The 16,632-nt window shown below is 44.4% G+C and overlaps 1 protein-coding gene across 1 annotated transcript; it reads right to left on the reverse strand.

Annotated features, from left to right (window-relative positions):
- Positions 1–13,955: 13,955 nt before the first annotated feature.
- Positions 13,956–14,918, reverse strand: LOC136320862 (olfactory receptor 5A1-like). The gene is given in 1 exon segment (XM_066254000.1): positions 13,956–14,918. A coding segment is annotated over 1 exon segment (963 nt).
- Positions 14,919–16,632: the final 1,714 nt, after the last annotated feature.

Below are 16,632 nucleotides of genomic sequence, written 5' to 3' on the forward strand. Positions count from 1 at the left end.
GGCGTGCCGGGTGGATCCCGGTCGGGCGCATGCGGCAGTCTGTCTGACTACCTCCCCGTTTCCAGCTTCAGAAAAATACAAAAAAAAAAAAAAGAATGTGGCTCTTCATTACTTATTGTTTTAAATAAAAGCAACAATTCACTTGTTATATCATTAGAAGCTAACTTCACAAATTTTCTTTAGTGTACTAATGCTAGGACATTAGACCCCATAATTTAGAATAGTGTTTCCAGCCTCACTGATCTAGTACCAGGATTAACTAACAAGCCCAGCTCTGTCGACTCTTTGGGACAACTAGGGCACATCTTAGTATACTGAGTGGTAGCCATGGAAACCAGAGGAGTGAACAGACTTCCCAGTGCACTCTCATGGCTCCCCAAATCAGTCCATGAACCGGATGCAGTGCTGAGGTTGAAAAAGGTGATGTTTCCATTTGTAAGTATTGGCTACACTGTCACCTGGGTGCATCCTGGGAAGACTGTTTCCAGGAATCAAACTGCCTCAGATTGCCACGGATGCAACTGATAGTTCTCAGAAAGTACGGGGCCAGTTGCTGACTTTCACAAGATGAGCTTCACTAGATTTTATTAAAATAATGAATGTATTGTGTTCTGAAAACCAGAAATAGACATTCTGGGTCTATTCATGCCTGAGTTACCATGCCTCAGGAAACTCACTTACACCCAAGAATGGTTAATTTGTGACCCTGTGTTCAGTACATATCTGGCTAGAGAAGCAAGCCTCTGCACACAATGTCCTGGTTAACTTACAAAGCAGTTCTGACTTTATAGCTGAGTAGAATAATCCAAGTATTAGAAAAGTTAGAGTTAAATACGCTTTAGTACTTCCAATAATTCTGTTGAATATCCATACGTTTTCTTCAAACTGTTTCGGGGTTAATTCATCAGAACCAGAAAACGCTCAGTTATACAGTTTTGAAGACATGCTAACAATTTCCTGCTCTTTATTTTCCCTTTAATAAATCCTGTTGAGACTTCAGTCTTCTGCAAAAAGAATATAAGTAAGATGAATATCGAAAAATTGAAAATAGCTAAAAGAACCAATAAGAGTAAAATTACTTTGCATCTATATGACAAAATATTCCATAACCATCATAGTTAATATTCAAACAATTTTAAAAACAGAAGAAATTCTTATGCTGTAATATGCAGTGAAAAAAAGCATGATACACATTCAACATGCTTTCAACTATATATAAATAAAGAAAACTAGAAGGATATACAATAACCTGTTGACAGTGTTATATATAGTTTGTAGGTTTTTGTGGCCCCTGAGAAGAAAGAATCATTTTATGTGACCCTCAAGGCCAGATTTATCTGCTGAGGTGGACTCCCCATGGTCAACCAAGGGTTCCAATTTTATGCATAATGGAGTCTAGGGGCCATTTACTGACAGGGGCTCATCACTGTGTATACCAGGAAGAACCTCAGACTGGACCTTTGGCCTCCCACACTATACCCTGTTTGTTTACACTATCTGAGTCAACCACTGCAGTGAAGCGTTGATTTTACCTCTCTATCAATAGACTGAGACATGCCTCATCCAATCAGAACTATGCAAGTCATTTGCATCTATACTGACTAATCAAAACTGCACAATTTAGACCAATCAAAACTGTGTGATTTGGATACCTCATTTACATAAAATGACATAATCAACAACCACAGGACCTTTGCCTCTCCTTTGTCTCAGTGGAACACAATTTAGATTGCTATCTGAATCGGTGTCTCCCAGGCTGCAACTCCTTCAAAAATATGCTTTTTATTCTTCATTAGAGTCCAAAATTAATTTTGACTTATAGTTCTATTATTTAAATGTTTTCCTCTTACTTTTCTGTATTTTATGAGTTTTCAACAATGAGCATGTCTTTGATCATTTGACAATTTTTTATTGAGCACCTACCAAATACCAAACTCAGGGATGGGTACTGAGCCATCATTACTTTTGTACTCAGTAAAATAACCAACAAATAAAAATGAAATTTAAAAAATGAAAGAACTTATTTCTGGAATTTCCATTTACCTGAAATGGGCCAGAGCCTATATGACTCCTTGATTGTGGTGCTCACGAAAGTTCTCTTTTCAGTCCCCAGGGAAACAATGAAAAGAGAAGTACAAATAATGCGAATTTCAGTTCAACTGAAATTTGCATGCCAGCAGCGGGCACTGCTGCTCACAATGGTCAAGGGTGAGGAAGCAACCACGAGTTTGACCGCTGTGTCACACCCACTTCTTTCTAGCTTTATTCTGCTCACCAGCAAATTCCTCTACTTTCTCCTTGTACTGAAGTGCACGTGCAATCCCACAAACTCTCCAGATGGCCACACTCAAGGGCCCCTGTCTAAAAAGCAGACTTTGGTCTCTAAAAGAAAAAGCCAACATTTCTACAAAAGGTATCCATCTGTGTTTCAGAAGAGCAATTTCACTTCCTCCAACAGGAGGCCAGAGGGAAGTCCCATGTCTGCTTTCTTTCTTAGTTTGAGCGCGTGCAACCTTCCAGCACCCTCTCATGCAGAGCCGTGCCATGATTTAGGTCTGAGGTTCAGTCCTGTGGGGGCTTGGCGCTGGTCCAGATGTTTCCTACTTCTGTATTTCACCTGCGGTCTGAAATGCTGTGTGGGGGAAGGCTGGGGGGAGGGGGGTCCTGGCTATGTTTTAGCAGGAATCTAGGAAACTAGTCTGAAAACTGACAAATGATTGCTAAGTGGATCACAGAACTCTTTTATAGATTCTGGAATAAGCTTGCTTCCAGAAAATCTAGGAGGTGTATCCGTCAACAGAGTGACAATGTTTTCTTTTCTGAACTGATGATTCCTATTCCAATGTTTTCAGAGTTGCTTTGTCAGCTTCTTCCCTTCAAAGACTGCTCTTCCCATCAGAATTGTTTGTGTCCTGACCACATGAATAAGAACAGAGTGGTTTCTTGACTCCAATTAATCTTGTGGGTAAAAACAGAAGGCCCATGTGAAATTCTGCATATGCCCATTAAAGCTAAAACCAGAATTTGGCAGCCTTCAGCCATTGGCTTTATTTATTTTTTCTCTACTAACACTTTGCCCTCCCAATTTTTTAAGTTCTTTTCTCTTCATCAACTCTTTCCTTCTGCTCTCTTTTCTCTTGGCGATTTCCATATTTAGGTTTAGAGGATATAAGGCTGAGATTGGAAGTGATACTTTCACTGTACCAAAGAAGGAAATTCTGATGTGACAAAGACGTAATCTCCCCCCGCCCCACCCCCACCAGGGTTCAAATTTAATTTCTTTTTTAATTTTTAAATTAAATTTCTTGAGGTAGCATCGGCTATAAGATTACATAGGTTTGAATGTACAGTTCTATGCTATATCATCTGTATATGGCGTTGTGTGCCCACCATCCAAAGTCAAGTCTCCTTCCTTTAGGACACCACTTCTACATCATGGCAGACATCACTAATCAATCACACCTTCCATTTCCACTGAGCTCTGTGCTGCCTTGGTATGCTCAGCACAGTTCTCCTGGACATCCTAGTGGAAGTCTATTTCATCCACCCACTCAATAAATACTTACTGGGCATCTGTTATTTGTCAGGCACCCCTAGTAAGTGCCATTTTGAAGTACCCAGTGTCAAATTTAATGCTCCTTTAAGAGTCTGGTTGTCTGAGTAAGCTCTCAGAGAGACCCCTACACCCACACCGAGCCCCATAGAGACTGTTCAGTTAGGACCAACCTCCTCCCTGTCTGCCTTTGGATTTCGTAATGACACCAGCCCAGTATGGAGAGCGCCTCTTGTGCTTTCCTTCCGCTGAAAGCAGCTTGTCGTGGGGGCTCCACACACAACAGGGCTGGGCACGTGCTGAGATTTCTCTGATGTCTTCGCTGCTCAGTCTCTCTCTGTCTTTCCTGTTATGAAACTTCCTCTTGGAAGATGATTTGAGCAAAAGAAGCAACTGGGTGGCATCTGACTTCTCTGGGCTAACTGCTGGCATATTACATATTTCTATATTTGTTTCATTATTGAGTAACACAAAACCAAACTAACAGTTTTTTCCTCTTTTACCACAGGATCTTCAGATGGACTTTGAGCAGAGACAAAGTAAAATGTATCACCATTTTTATTTCTACCTGAAATAATTATAAATAGGTGGAAGGAAGGAAGGAAGGAAGGAAGGAAGGAAGGAAGGAAGGAAGGGAGGGAGGGAGGGAGGGAGGGAGGGAGGGAGGGAGGGAGGGAAGAAAGAAAGAAAGAAAGAAAGAAAGAAAGAAAGAAAGAAAGAAAGAAAGAAAGAAAGAAAGAAGTTAGATGAGATGAATCTTTGAGAATTATGAGTAACTGGGAACTTTGGGTTCTCCACAGAAATATTCTTATTGTTTGTACTATTTTGTCTGTGATTAGAATATGAAATTAAGAACATGGATTGAGTTATGGGTCTGTCTGGTTTCTAGAATTTGTTCTGTTTTGTATTGTCACACAAAATGTTTCAACAATGAGACCGATAAACATGAATGTAAAATAGAGGTTTCAGAATTTAAATACAGGCAACATCCGGGCTCCACCAGTGACGCTGGGCAAGTTCTGGAGTCTCCTTAAGTCTCCATGTTCGCAACTGTGACACACAAACAGCAGCATCGGCCTCGATGTTATCGATGAAGCTGTTAAGAGGACCGACTGACATCATCCAAGTAGAGCTCTATACAACCAGGAAGGAGATCAGCGTATGTGTCTGCTCGCAGCTTTGCTGAGCTTGTTGCTGCCGTCTTCAGGCTGACTGTGGTTCAGTCCTTACAGAATGAGAATGTGAGCAAAGGCGTGCTAGCGCAGCTCAGGAGCTTGGCTTTCCCCTGGTCATCCACTCGACAGCATGGGAAGCCACAGGGATTGAGAGAGACCGCCTGAATATATTTTGGTGATGTCCTAAACAAAGACACACATCTCTTTAAAGAAAGCAATCTGATAGAAATACCTACCATCTGGGTTAATGACACAGGTAAATTAGAAGTGGCTGGTTGCTTCATCAAAGAATCCATCCTAGGAGTCTTTCTAGAATGAGGTTGAAAACTTTTTCTTTAAATGCCTAGCTAATCAATATTTTAGGTTTTGAAACTGTATGGTGTCTATTGTAACCACTCAGCTCTGCCACTGTAGTACAAAAGTCAATGATATTTAAACATGTGGGTATAGCTCTGTTCCAATAAATATTTGTTTATAAAAATATCAGGACTTGATCTTGTCCAGGATATATAGTTCACTGATCCCCAAGTTAGATTCATAGAATTATAGAATCCCATGACTGGAAAGGACCCTCTCAGCTCACATTTGAGCCTGCTTCAATACAGTCTTTTTTTTTCCAAAGTGAGAAACGGGGATGGGGTTGGGAGTGGCAGACAAACAGACTCCCGCATGCGCCCGACCTGGATCCACTTGGCATACCCACTAGGGGGCGATGCTCTGTCCATCTGAAGCATTGCTGCACTGCAACTGGATCCATTCTAGCACCTGAGGCAGAAGCCATGGAGCTGTCCTCAGCGCTCGGGCTAACTTTGCTCTCATGGAACCTTGACTGCGGGAGGGGAAGAGAGAGATAGAGAGAAAGGAGAGGGGGAATGGTGAAGAAGCAGATGGGTGCTTCTCCTGTGTGCCCCAGCTGGGAATTGAACCCGGGACATCCACACGCCAGGCCAACACTCTAGCACTGAGCCAACCAGCCGGGGCCTCCCATACAGTCTTACAAAGCGCTCATCCAACCTGCGCCTGGATTCCTCCAGGGCAGGGTGGCTCCCTACCTCCTCTCTATGGTCAGTTCTGATTCTTAGAAAACTTAGATGGTCAATAACTATTTTTTGAAAAGATTAAATAAATAAATGTAAGAAACTTACAATCTTAGAACTCTATTACTAAGATTCTGGAAGAGTCACTGGCAGAGACCTCCAGATCCCAAGGTGATGGGAACAACAGGACCAGACATTACCTTTAGAAGGAGCACCCAGTTTATACTTGAAGTGGACAAGAATACACGTACCAGAAATCATTTTGTGTCAGCTATCTGAGGCTTGTCAAATTGGAGCTGGACACATACAAAAGGACAAATATTATATGATTCCACTTATAAGTGGTACATAGAATAAGCAAATTTATAGAGACAAAAGGTGGAATAGCAGCGTAGCATTTACAAGGGGTTGGGAAAGAGAGAAATGAGGGTTTACCAGTCATCCCCCATCCCCTCACTTCTCAGACCACTTGGCCTCCCCAAAGAAGAGATCTGGGTTCACAGTCTCCACCTGCCCCAAAGCTCCGTGCCCAGGCTCAACCAGAGGAAGGCTGCTAGATTCCGCAAATACCGATACAGGATGTCCGAGTCAACTCAAATTTCATATAAACAACAAAATTTTTTCCTGGTTCTTTTTTTTTTTCTCATATTTTTTAAATTACACTTATTGGAGTGACATTGGTTAATAAGATTATACAGGATTCTTTTTTTTAATATTTTATTTTATTTATTCATTTTTAGAGAGGAGAGAGAGAGGGAGAAAGAGAGGAGGGGGGAGAAGCTGGAAGCATCAACTCCCATATGTGCCTTGACCAGGCAAGCCCAGGGTTTTGAACCGGCGACCTCAGCATTTCCAGGTCAACGCTTTATTCACTGCGCCACCACAGGTCAGGCAGATTATACAGGTTTCAAGTGTACAAATCTATGATTCATTCTCCATATATTGCACTGTGTGCCCACTATCCAAAGTCAAATCATCTGTCACCATAATTTGCTACCCTTTACCCTTTACTGCACCCACCTACCCTTCCCTCTGGAAACCACCACACTGTTGTCAGTATCTGTGAGTTTTTGTTAAAACAAATAATTTTTAGTGTGTGTGTGTGTGTATATATATATATATATATATATATATATATCCCAAGCAATACAGGGGTGGGCAAAAGTAGGTCTACAGTTATTTGTATGAAAAAACACAAATAAATAATAATAAAAGAATAAACTCTGTGTTTTATGTACTCACAACCATAAGTCTACTTTTTCCCACCTCTGGATTTGGGGCATACTTGTACTAAGAAGAGCAGTCACTGGTTATCAAAAACTCAGATTTGCCCTGGCCGGTTGGCTCAGCTGTAGAGCATCGGCCTAGCGTGCGGAGGACCCGGGTTCGATTCCCGGCCAGGGCACACAGGAGAAGCGCCCATTTGCTTCTCCACCCCTCCGCCGTGCTTTCCTCTCTGTCTCTCTCTTCCCCTCCTGCAGCCAAGGCTCCATTGAAGCAAAGATGGCCCGGGCGCTGGGGATGGCTCTGTGGCCTCTGCCTCAGGCGCTAGAGTGGCTCTGGTCGCAACATGGCGACACCCAGGATGGGCAGAGCATCGCCCCCTGGTGGGCAGAGCGTCGCCCCTGGTGGGCGTGCCGGGTGGATCCCGGTCGGGCGCATGCGGGAGTCTGTCTGACTGTCTCTCCCTGTTTCCAGCTTCAGAAAAATGAAAAAAAAAAAAAACAACTCAGATTTAACTGAGTGTCTTATATTTTATCTGAAAAGCCTAAGCAGTGTTGAACACAGGGAGACTCCAGCTCCTCCCTCACCTCTGAGCTCAGAGGAAGCATTGGGCCCCCGGTGGGAAATGGCTTCTCCAGTAGCTGGTCGGAGGAGCTGGACAACGCAACCCAGACGCACAGAGGGCTCAATTCCACACTCCCGTGAACGTGGATGGGTTAAAGAGGAGAGAGAATGAGGGATCTGGCGACACTGGCTCTTCCTTTCTCCCTGCAGTGAACTGCTTTGAGGACCAGAGGGTTCCTGTGGTCCGTCTGAAGACATCTGCATGACCAGACAACTGCCTGTGATCCTCCTTAAGCTGCCACCTGCTCAGTAGCTACCCCCTGCATGTGTCTGGTCTCCTTCCCTGCCTTATCTGCCTTACATTTCTCACCCTGGCGGCGTGCCTCCCGATGAAACATGAACTGATGGGGAGCATTAATACTATAAAGTCCCTCTTATGTGCTCAGGGGCGTCCCTCGCCACTTTAATGGACTTTTTATTTGGTTCTCCTCCCTCTTACACTGTAAGCTCCTGATGGGAAGAGAGTGTGTCTTTTGGTTCATCATTGTATTATCAGAGTCTAGTGCAGGAGCTGGTACATAGCAAATGCTCAATCAATACTTGTTGTTCTTGAATAAAGCAGACAAGGCTGACAATACTTCTCAGACATGTCCCTAGAAAATCAGGCCATGACTGGTTGGGAATGATCACTCAGGCCGAAACAACAATATTATAGAAATCTTGTTTCAACATTTTTGAGCACTTACTCTGGGTCCAGCTTGCGCCCTCTGTACTTCGTATTATAAACTAGTTTGGTTTTCTGAACTACGTTGCATCCTGGGTGAATCTGAGATGGTGAGAGCCTTGTGTCTTCCATTATAAATGACTTAACTGGTAAGAGCCCAGAGGACCTCTCCTCTGTGCCAAAGAGCTTCTGCCTTAATCCCTTTTGACCTGGTATACCCATTCCAGACCCACCTTGGTCCCCATCCCTGCCAATGACCTGCAGTTAGTGAGGCTGACCTCAGGTGCCCAGTCGCTGTCCCTCTTAATCCTCCTACAGGGCGTGCAGGCGGGGCTTGACTGGGAGGAAGGAGGGACTATCACACACCTAAACTGCCTTGTCACTGTCTGACAAATTGTTTCTCCATCCAATCAGAACTGGATTCTGATGATATTTCCATCATGCTGACTGCCAAGAGAAGGACAAAGGAAAGTAGGGGAAGACTAGAAAAGAGAAATAGGTCAGCATAATGTAAAAAGAAAATAGGAAGGGTTTTTTTAAAAAATCCTTGTTAACAGAGAGCCAAAGCTGAGCTTCGCTAATGAGAACCAAGGCCTTGGTTCTGGGATTTCCCGGGTCCTGAGTTGGCCTTATTGTCCCTCTCATCCTGGTCCTCTCTGGAAACCAGGCTTTAATTTCTACTTCGGGAAATGAGGGCAGCCCAGGACAGTAACGGTAGCACAGGGCTAGAATTCTGGAAACTTGGATTCTATTCCTCATTCTGCCATTAACCTGCAGGTGACCTCAGACAAATCACTTCCCCTCTCTGAGTCTCTGTTTCCCCATCTGTAAGATAAGAGGCTTCGCTGGGATCCTTTCCAACATCTGCATAATGCATGTTCCGTGTGTCCTCAATCCAACTGCAACCTAGAAACTTATGGCTGGGGTCTCTTACTGAAAAAATTGAAGACTATTCTATTCTATTGTACATGGGTCACAAGGCATGCCTGTTTCCCCGCTGCTGCGCCTGCTGCTACTTCCTCTCGGTGACCCTGAGTGGTTTGTAATTTATGACTCCTGGGTTCCCTTTTCACTGGGGCTGGCTGTGGGAAGCTGCTTTGCTCTGGTTTGTGCAGTTATTGTTCCAAAGTAATCCTCAATTTGTCTCTGCTGAGGCCGTGTGCTGCTACAGGACCAGTGTTGATGCTGATTCTTGCTTTGGCATCCACGTCAATTAAAACCTCACACCCGTGTGAACACAGGACTGGGCTTCTGAGAGCCCTTGGAAGATGGCAAACCTCCTCCTAGCCATTTTCCACAAGTGAGCGAGTGGAGTTTTTCTCACCTGTATATGGTGACTGAGACAGCCCCTCTTGTCTCCCAGGACAGTCCCAGCCCCCCGTGAGCACCGGACATGACTGGTGGCCTGGATCACCTGCCAAAGCCCCTGAAGCTCTGGTACATTATGATGGAGTCGATGTCTGGCTCAGAAAGCCTCTTAGCCATGGGGCTTCAGCTCCTGCTCACTGTGCTGGTTCTGAGCTCGCTCGCTCTCTGGCACACAAAGAGGCCCCTTTCTTGGTTTTGAGCTCGAATCTATGTGCTCAGAGAAATCTGTGTCTGTCCATCTCTACAGGGGAGGAGTGTCTTCCGTGCGTCCCCTCAACCAGCCAAGTTGTCTCTTGTTCTGGTTATTTCTCACAGTTAACATTTTCGTAGCCAGAGTGAGCATCTGCATGTGTCCTGTGGTATCAGGACCTTGAGAACCACTCTTTCCTCCGGTCACACCCTCTCCCCCAGGGAAAGAACACCTTCGCTGAAGTCTGGAAGCCTTCTTCCAGAGGTAACAGCTTTCTTCCCACAGGGGGCGCTCAGGCTCCAGTGGGCCTGCCTTTCTCTCCCCTTGCACTCCAGGAAAAGGTGGAGAACAGGACTTCTCCTGAGAGCAAGGAGAGGGAGGGAGCAGCTAGCTGGTCAGGGCGCAGAGATGGAGAGAAGGCAAGATGAAGAGAGCCGAGGTCCTGGGTGCAGAAAGGTCCAGATTGGCTGGACTCGCAGTAGGAAGTGACCAAGAAGCAGTTCACTCTTTCCCCTTCACATCTATGGTGTGTGTGTGTGTGTGTGTGTGTACTCTGCATGTCTTTTTGTGTGTGTATATATGTATATGTGTGAGTGTGGAGAAAAAGTTGCACAGTGAAGACAGAGTCTGAGTCCTGACCTCATCACTTTCCCGCAAAACTGCTTCTTTTCTCTGGACTTTTCATTTTCTCATTCACAAAATTAGAGGATTTTATTAAATGTTGTAAAGCCAGTAGCCACGGCCACCATCACAGCCACCTGGCTAATGCAGGTTCGCATTTGATTCGGACAGATGGTAATAAAACAATGGAGCCAAGAACTGGTGAGCCATTAGCTTTAATCCTAGCTTGCACCTGGTGGGCAAGTAAAAACACACACTGGGCTCCAAAATCCACTCATTCAGTGCTCACAAAGCTACTGACTTATCCGAGTTTCCTAGAATCAAAGTTTCTAGCTCACTAGCCTCATTCTCCTTTGTTCTCCATCTCCTTTTCTCTTCACAAACTGGCTTCTCCTTCAGCATTCGCCATCTTGGCTGCCTCTCCTCCCCTCCACGTGGCCTTTCTCTGCTCTCCTACAGCATGGGCCCCTCCTAGAACGTAATCACTCTTCACTGGAACAATGTGATCTCTCCTTTTAAAAACTTTTGGTGTGAAAGCCCTCCCCCAACACATATTTACATAATCACGCCCATCCCAAGCAAGAAGGGCAACTAATATCATCACCTGGGTGACAAGCTTCCATGTGGGCAGCGCCATCTTTAACAAAGTGAGCATAATATATTTTTTCTGGCCAACAAATGTATAGATCATAAACCTAATTTTAGCAGTGGAACCTTTATTTTCAAATGCAAGCTTGCATTGGAAACTAAGATATAAAAACACAAAAAGGAGCTGCCCTGGTTTGGCCCTTGGAGGAGGCCTGTGTGGACCCCTGGGTCCCCCCAGAACACAACCCAAAATCTAGTTTCTTCCCATTGAAGCCTTGCAATTATGATGAGAAGGTGAATCTTTCCCTCGCCGTTCAAGTCATGAGACAGAGCTAACTCAGCCCGATTTCCCTGAAAACAGGAAGTCACATTTGCTAATCTGTGAAGACCACGCGGCATTCAGCCTCATGGAGCCTTTCACCTCCTTTTGGATAATTCGTTGACAGGCCACCGGCCAGCGGTTGTGTACTACACAGAAAGATTGCTGGTCTGGAGAGGGGTGCCTCCATTAAGCAGTTGTGAGTCATTAGCAAATTGTGTCACCGCTCAGAGCTTCTAGTCTTTGTGAGAAGAGGGGAGTGGAACAGACTCGTCACTAGGAGGTCCCTGATAACTCTAAATACTTTCTGAAGTATAGTCAGATGGTTAATGTTCTCACATAAATTTGCTGTGGAAATACTACGTGTCAGGCACCACCTGGTTTGTCAAGGAGGTCAGAGTCTAATGGGTGGACACTGACCAATGAGGCACTGCATGGAGAGGGAAGTACAGGGTGCTAAGAGATCATACGGGTGGGTCTCAGCTTGGACCAGGGGTCAGGGCAGTTCTCCCTGAGAGAGAAAGAGACAGAGGAAGAGATTGAGAGGGAATTGGGAGAACAATGAGGAAGAAGTTTAGGATGTCTCCAGATTAGGAGATGGGTGTGACCCAAAAGACCTGGATGACTAAAAGAAATCATGACAAATTCCCTTTCTCATGCACCAACTTGGCAGGTAAAGCAAACTCTTAGTCCTCTGTATATTCTACTTTGCTCCAAAATGCTGGAGCAAGCTGCTTGCAAAGATATATTTAACAAGTACAAGATAAAAGACTCAAAGAATGCTGAAAAGAAAAAAGTAGAGATACGAACTAGAGCCAGGAATGAGACCAAAGCACATGCCAGAGTGACCTAAATTCTCGCCACAGATGGGTCACAAATTGTACTCAAAAGTTCTCAGCAGCCAACGTAGAAAGACTTATGTTGCCATGTTCAGTGATGCAATCACAAGGTCAGTGGAACAAATATGGAAGAACTGTTGATAAGAAGGCAGTTGTTCCAGAGCTGAGTTCCCCAGCACAAAGAATTCGCTGTGAAAGCTGATGATACAATGTTGTGTGCTAAATCCTCTTATCTGGCTCAGTCCAGGCTTTAACACACCATCCCCCTTCTTGTATCTCCCTGATGCCAATATCTTGATACACTGCCATTCCTGACTGTTTTCCTTCACCAGAGACTACAGCACACCTGATGATTTCTTTATTCTGAATACAGACAAGAAGGTTAACAACTTGGGGAGAAGACAGATAATTATACAAGAAAAAAATGTCCAGTATAAAGTTTCATAAGGGCTGATAGATGACATAGAGGATGTCATGGGAACACACTGCAGTAACTCTTAGCCAAGTGGTCAGAGCATAAACCAAGTAACAGCGTGAATTGAAGGACTGAGGCAGAACAGTGGTAGCCAACGTTGACATGACTTAGGGATGGCTGTCACCATCACCGGGATTTATGTTACACATTAAAGGAGCAGAACTTCAGAAATGTGTGTCCTTTACTCAAAAGCCATCTTATACAAGAGTTAGACATTTTAAAATTCACATTCAACTCTGCTGTGAACTCTAACAGCTTGGTCGTCCTGTCTCAGATCACGCCCTTTTCTCAGCTCATGGCCCTCTGAGATAATGCAAGAAGATGAAAGAAAGGATGTCGGAATCATGGAACAGATGGGGCTCAAATCCCAGGGATACAGGAGGCAGAATCCAACTCTAGCACATGAAGTGGAAGTATGTTGGGGATGGGCTGAAGAGAATAAGTGAGTCCAGTAATCCTACAAGGCCAAGAGTGAGAACTGGCCTGGAAAGAAGATATGGAATCAGAGCTTCGAGGGGAAAACATCTCTTTCTTTACCCTGTTCCTTAAGCCAGGTGGTCCCACTCAGTCACTGGGGGGTTCAGTCATGACAACTAACCTTTTAGTCCTCTATATTCTAGGTCTCTCACTTGCTTTTACCTCAGCTCTTTGCTCTCTGTGACTTTACAACTTTGGATCTGCTGGGTTTGGCTCCTGTTTCTGGCCCCCGGGGATTTTATGGTCCCAGAGGTATGATCCTTGGCTCTTTTCCGACATGGTTTACGTGTACTGCATTCTCTCCTGGCTCTGAGTAACCATTACTGAACCCAATTCAGTTAGGGTTTTCAGGTTTTTAATCCAGTCAGCCTTCCTGCAGTATCAACCCTTGAATAAGTAGGAATTCGTGACAAGGAAAACATACCGTTTGTCTCACGTAGTGAATACACTGATATGAGCACTGTTATATTGTAAAAAGGTTTCTATCGAATGCTGTGGTGCTAGCGCCATGCCCCAGTTGGCTCTAAGGCATGGTATCCTGGACCCACCGCCTGATGCCATCAAGCTAAGGGATGTCATGGAAAAGAAGATTTATTTTCTGTTACAGATGACCAAATCTAAAAATAAAATTCACGACAAGAAAAGTAAAGGGAAGAAAACAAACTTCTGTTGAGCCTTATTATACAGTAGACATGTAGGTTGGGGGTCTTAATTGAAATAGCTTCTTTAACTTGTTATTCAGATTTGATGAGTCACTTATTATGCCTATTTATATATAGCAAAACTTGATATTTTTTTAACTCAAGGAACTAATAAGCACATAAAAGACATCTGCTTCTTCCTCTCCTTAAGTTTTTTCAATGCATCTTTGATCTCCTTGTTTCGCAAACTATATATGAAAGGGTTCAGCATGGGAATCACAACTGTATAGAACATGGACAGCATTTTATCTTGGTCCCATGAGTATCCAGCACTAGAATGGAGATATGAGAAGAGACCAGAGCCATAGAAGAGAATCACTGTGGTCAGATGAGAGGCACAGGTGTTGAAAGCCTTCTTCCGCCCTCAGGTTGAATGGATCTTCATAACAGCAGTAGTGATGTAGCCATAGGATACCAGAACAATAAGAGCTGATGTCCCACCAACTGCACACACAACAATAAAGTTCACTACCTGGCTAAGGAAGTGACTAGAACAAGACAAGACCAGCAGGGATGGCAGGTCACAGAAAAAGTGGTTAATGACTTGCGGCCCACAGAAACGGAGCTGGAATATGGAACTGGTTTCAACCAATCCAGTGAGAAGTCCTCCAGTGTACGCTGCAGTGGCCATCCCCACACAGACGATGGGTGACATGAGGGTTGAGTAGAGCAGAGGTTTGGCAATGGCAGCATACCGGTCATATGCCATGGCTGCCAGGAGACAGCACTGAGTGGCTCCCATCCCAATGAAAAAGAAAAACTGAGCAGCACAACCCACAAAGGAGATGGTCTTCTGCTTCTTGAAGAAGTCACAGAGCATCTTAGGGGTTACAGAGGTGGTGTGCGAGATATCAACAAAGGACAAGTTCCCAAGGAAGAAATACATGGGGGTGTGGAGGTGCGGCTCCATCCTGATCAGGACAATGAGACCCAGGTTCAAAGCCAGAATCATGAAGTAGATCTCCAGGAACAACACAAAGAGGAAAACCTGCAGCTCTGGATGCTCTGAAAAGCCCAAGAGAATGAAACTGGTCATCACGCTGCCATTCCTTCCCATGGCCATATATCTTCTTTCTGCTGTGAAAATCCAGGGGAAGAAACCATGTCATTCTGTCATGGAATCCTGAGCTCCCTGAGGCAGAACAGACTGGAAGGTAAATGTCCTACCTCTATCTGAAGCACAATTCCTTCTCCAACATTTATGGGTCTTTCTTGGAGTCTGTGGTCACCCTTACCGGATGCATTTCCTTTTTCTTTTTCTTTTTTTTTTTTTTTTTTTGTATTTTTCTGAAGTTGGAAATGGGGAGGCAGTCAGACAGACTCCCGCATGCGCCCGACCAGGACCCACCCAGCATGCCCACCAGGGGGTGATGCTCTGCCCATCTGGGCATTGCTCTGCTACAACCAGAGCCATTCTAGCGCCTGAGGCAGAGGCCACAGAGCCATCCTCAGCACCCGGGCCAACTTTTTTCCAATGGAGCCTTGGCTGCAGGAGGGGAAGAGAGAGACAGAAAGGAAGGAGAGGGGGAGGGGTGGAGAAGAAGCAGATGGGCGCTTCCCCTGTGTACCCTGGCCAGGAATCGAACCCGGGACTCCTGCATGCCAGGCCGACGCTCTACCACTGAGCCAACCGGCCAGGGCCTGCATTTCTTTATGGAAAGGTGACACGCCAAGGAATAGACTGCCATATATGCATTATCAAGATCCTTACCTTCACTGCCAATGTCACTACTTTACCAAAGGAAGCTCGTAATAGTACATGGACTAAATACTCCTGCCTTTTCTTTTCGGTTGCTCCAGGTATTGAGATGAACTTATCGAGCCTCTTGGATTTACCCTAGGTATGCTGTTGTTTCTTTAAGAAAATAAATATGTGCCTGACAGGGGGTGGCGCAGTGGATAAACCATCGACCTGGAACAGTGAGGTCACCTGTTCAAAGCCCTGGGCTTTGAACAGGCAAGGCACATATGGGAGTTGATGCTTCCTGCTCCTCCCCCTTCTTTCTTTCTCTTTCCTTCTCTAAAATAATAAATGAGATCTAAAAAAAAAAAAAAAAGAAGGTGAGATTACAAAATTAAAAAAATATATATGTCAAGAATTTAAATGCCCAAAGAGACAATTTTGTGTTTCTTATCATCATAGTTTATTCTGTATGGGGTCAAGATATTCTTTCTTTTAAAAGCAGTAGAGTGAAGCACTCAGAGTGTTAGAGACTGGCATCCCCTTTAAAGATTAAAGAAAGAAGTAGAAAAAATCAACACTGTGGAATGCTAATGCTCAATTTGCACAAATATTATCAACTGATCAAACACCTTACAGCATGTATTTATAGAACTACATGTGAATGATGTCAAAAGTAACAAAACATTACTGTTAAGTTCAAGATATTCTTCATAATGCACAGGCCAGACAGGAAGGAGAGACATCACAGCACAGCAGATAGGGCACCTTGGATCCTGGACGTAGCCGATAGAGGCTTCCAAGAAAAGGTGTTAGAAGAGGATCCCAACAATGAGCAGGGGGGAACCAAGGTGAAAGTTTGGTGTGTGAGAGGGTTGGAAGGTGGTTAGTTGAGAGAGCTTTAGATTAAGGTGTAAAAAGCTTAGGAGAGCATAGTGTTTGAGGAACCTCAAACATGTCATTATGGTGGGAGCACAGGGTAAACAGTGTTAAGAGAAGATAACAGAAATCCAACTTTGAGAGACCGTGGGAGGTTGGGCAAATTATAAAAAATCTCCAAAAGCAGAGATGACAAGAACATTTGTTTAACTGTTTA

This window comes from Saccopteryx bilineata, chromosome 1 (assembly GCF_036850765.1).
Source record: "Saccopteryx bilineata isolate mSacBil1 chromosome 1, mSacBil1_pri_phased_curated, whole genome shotgun sequence".
Lineage (NCBI taxonomy): Eukaryota > Metazoa > Chordata > Mammalia > Chiroptera > Emballonuridae > Saccopteryx > Saccopteryx bilineata.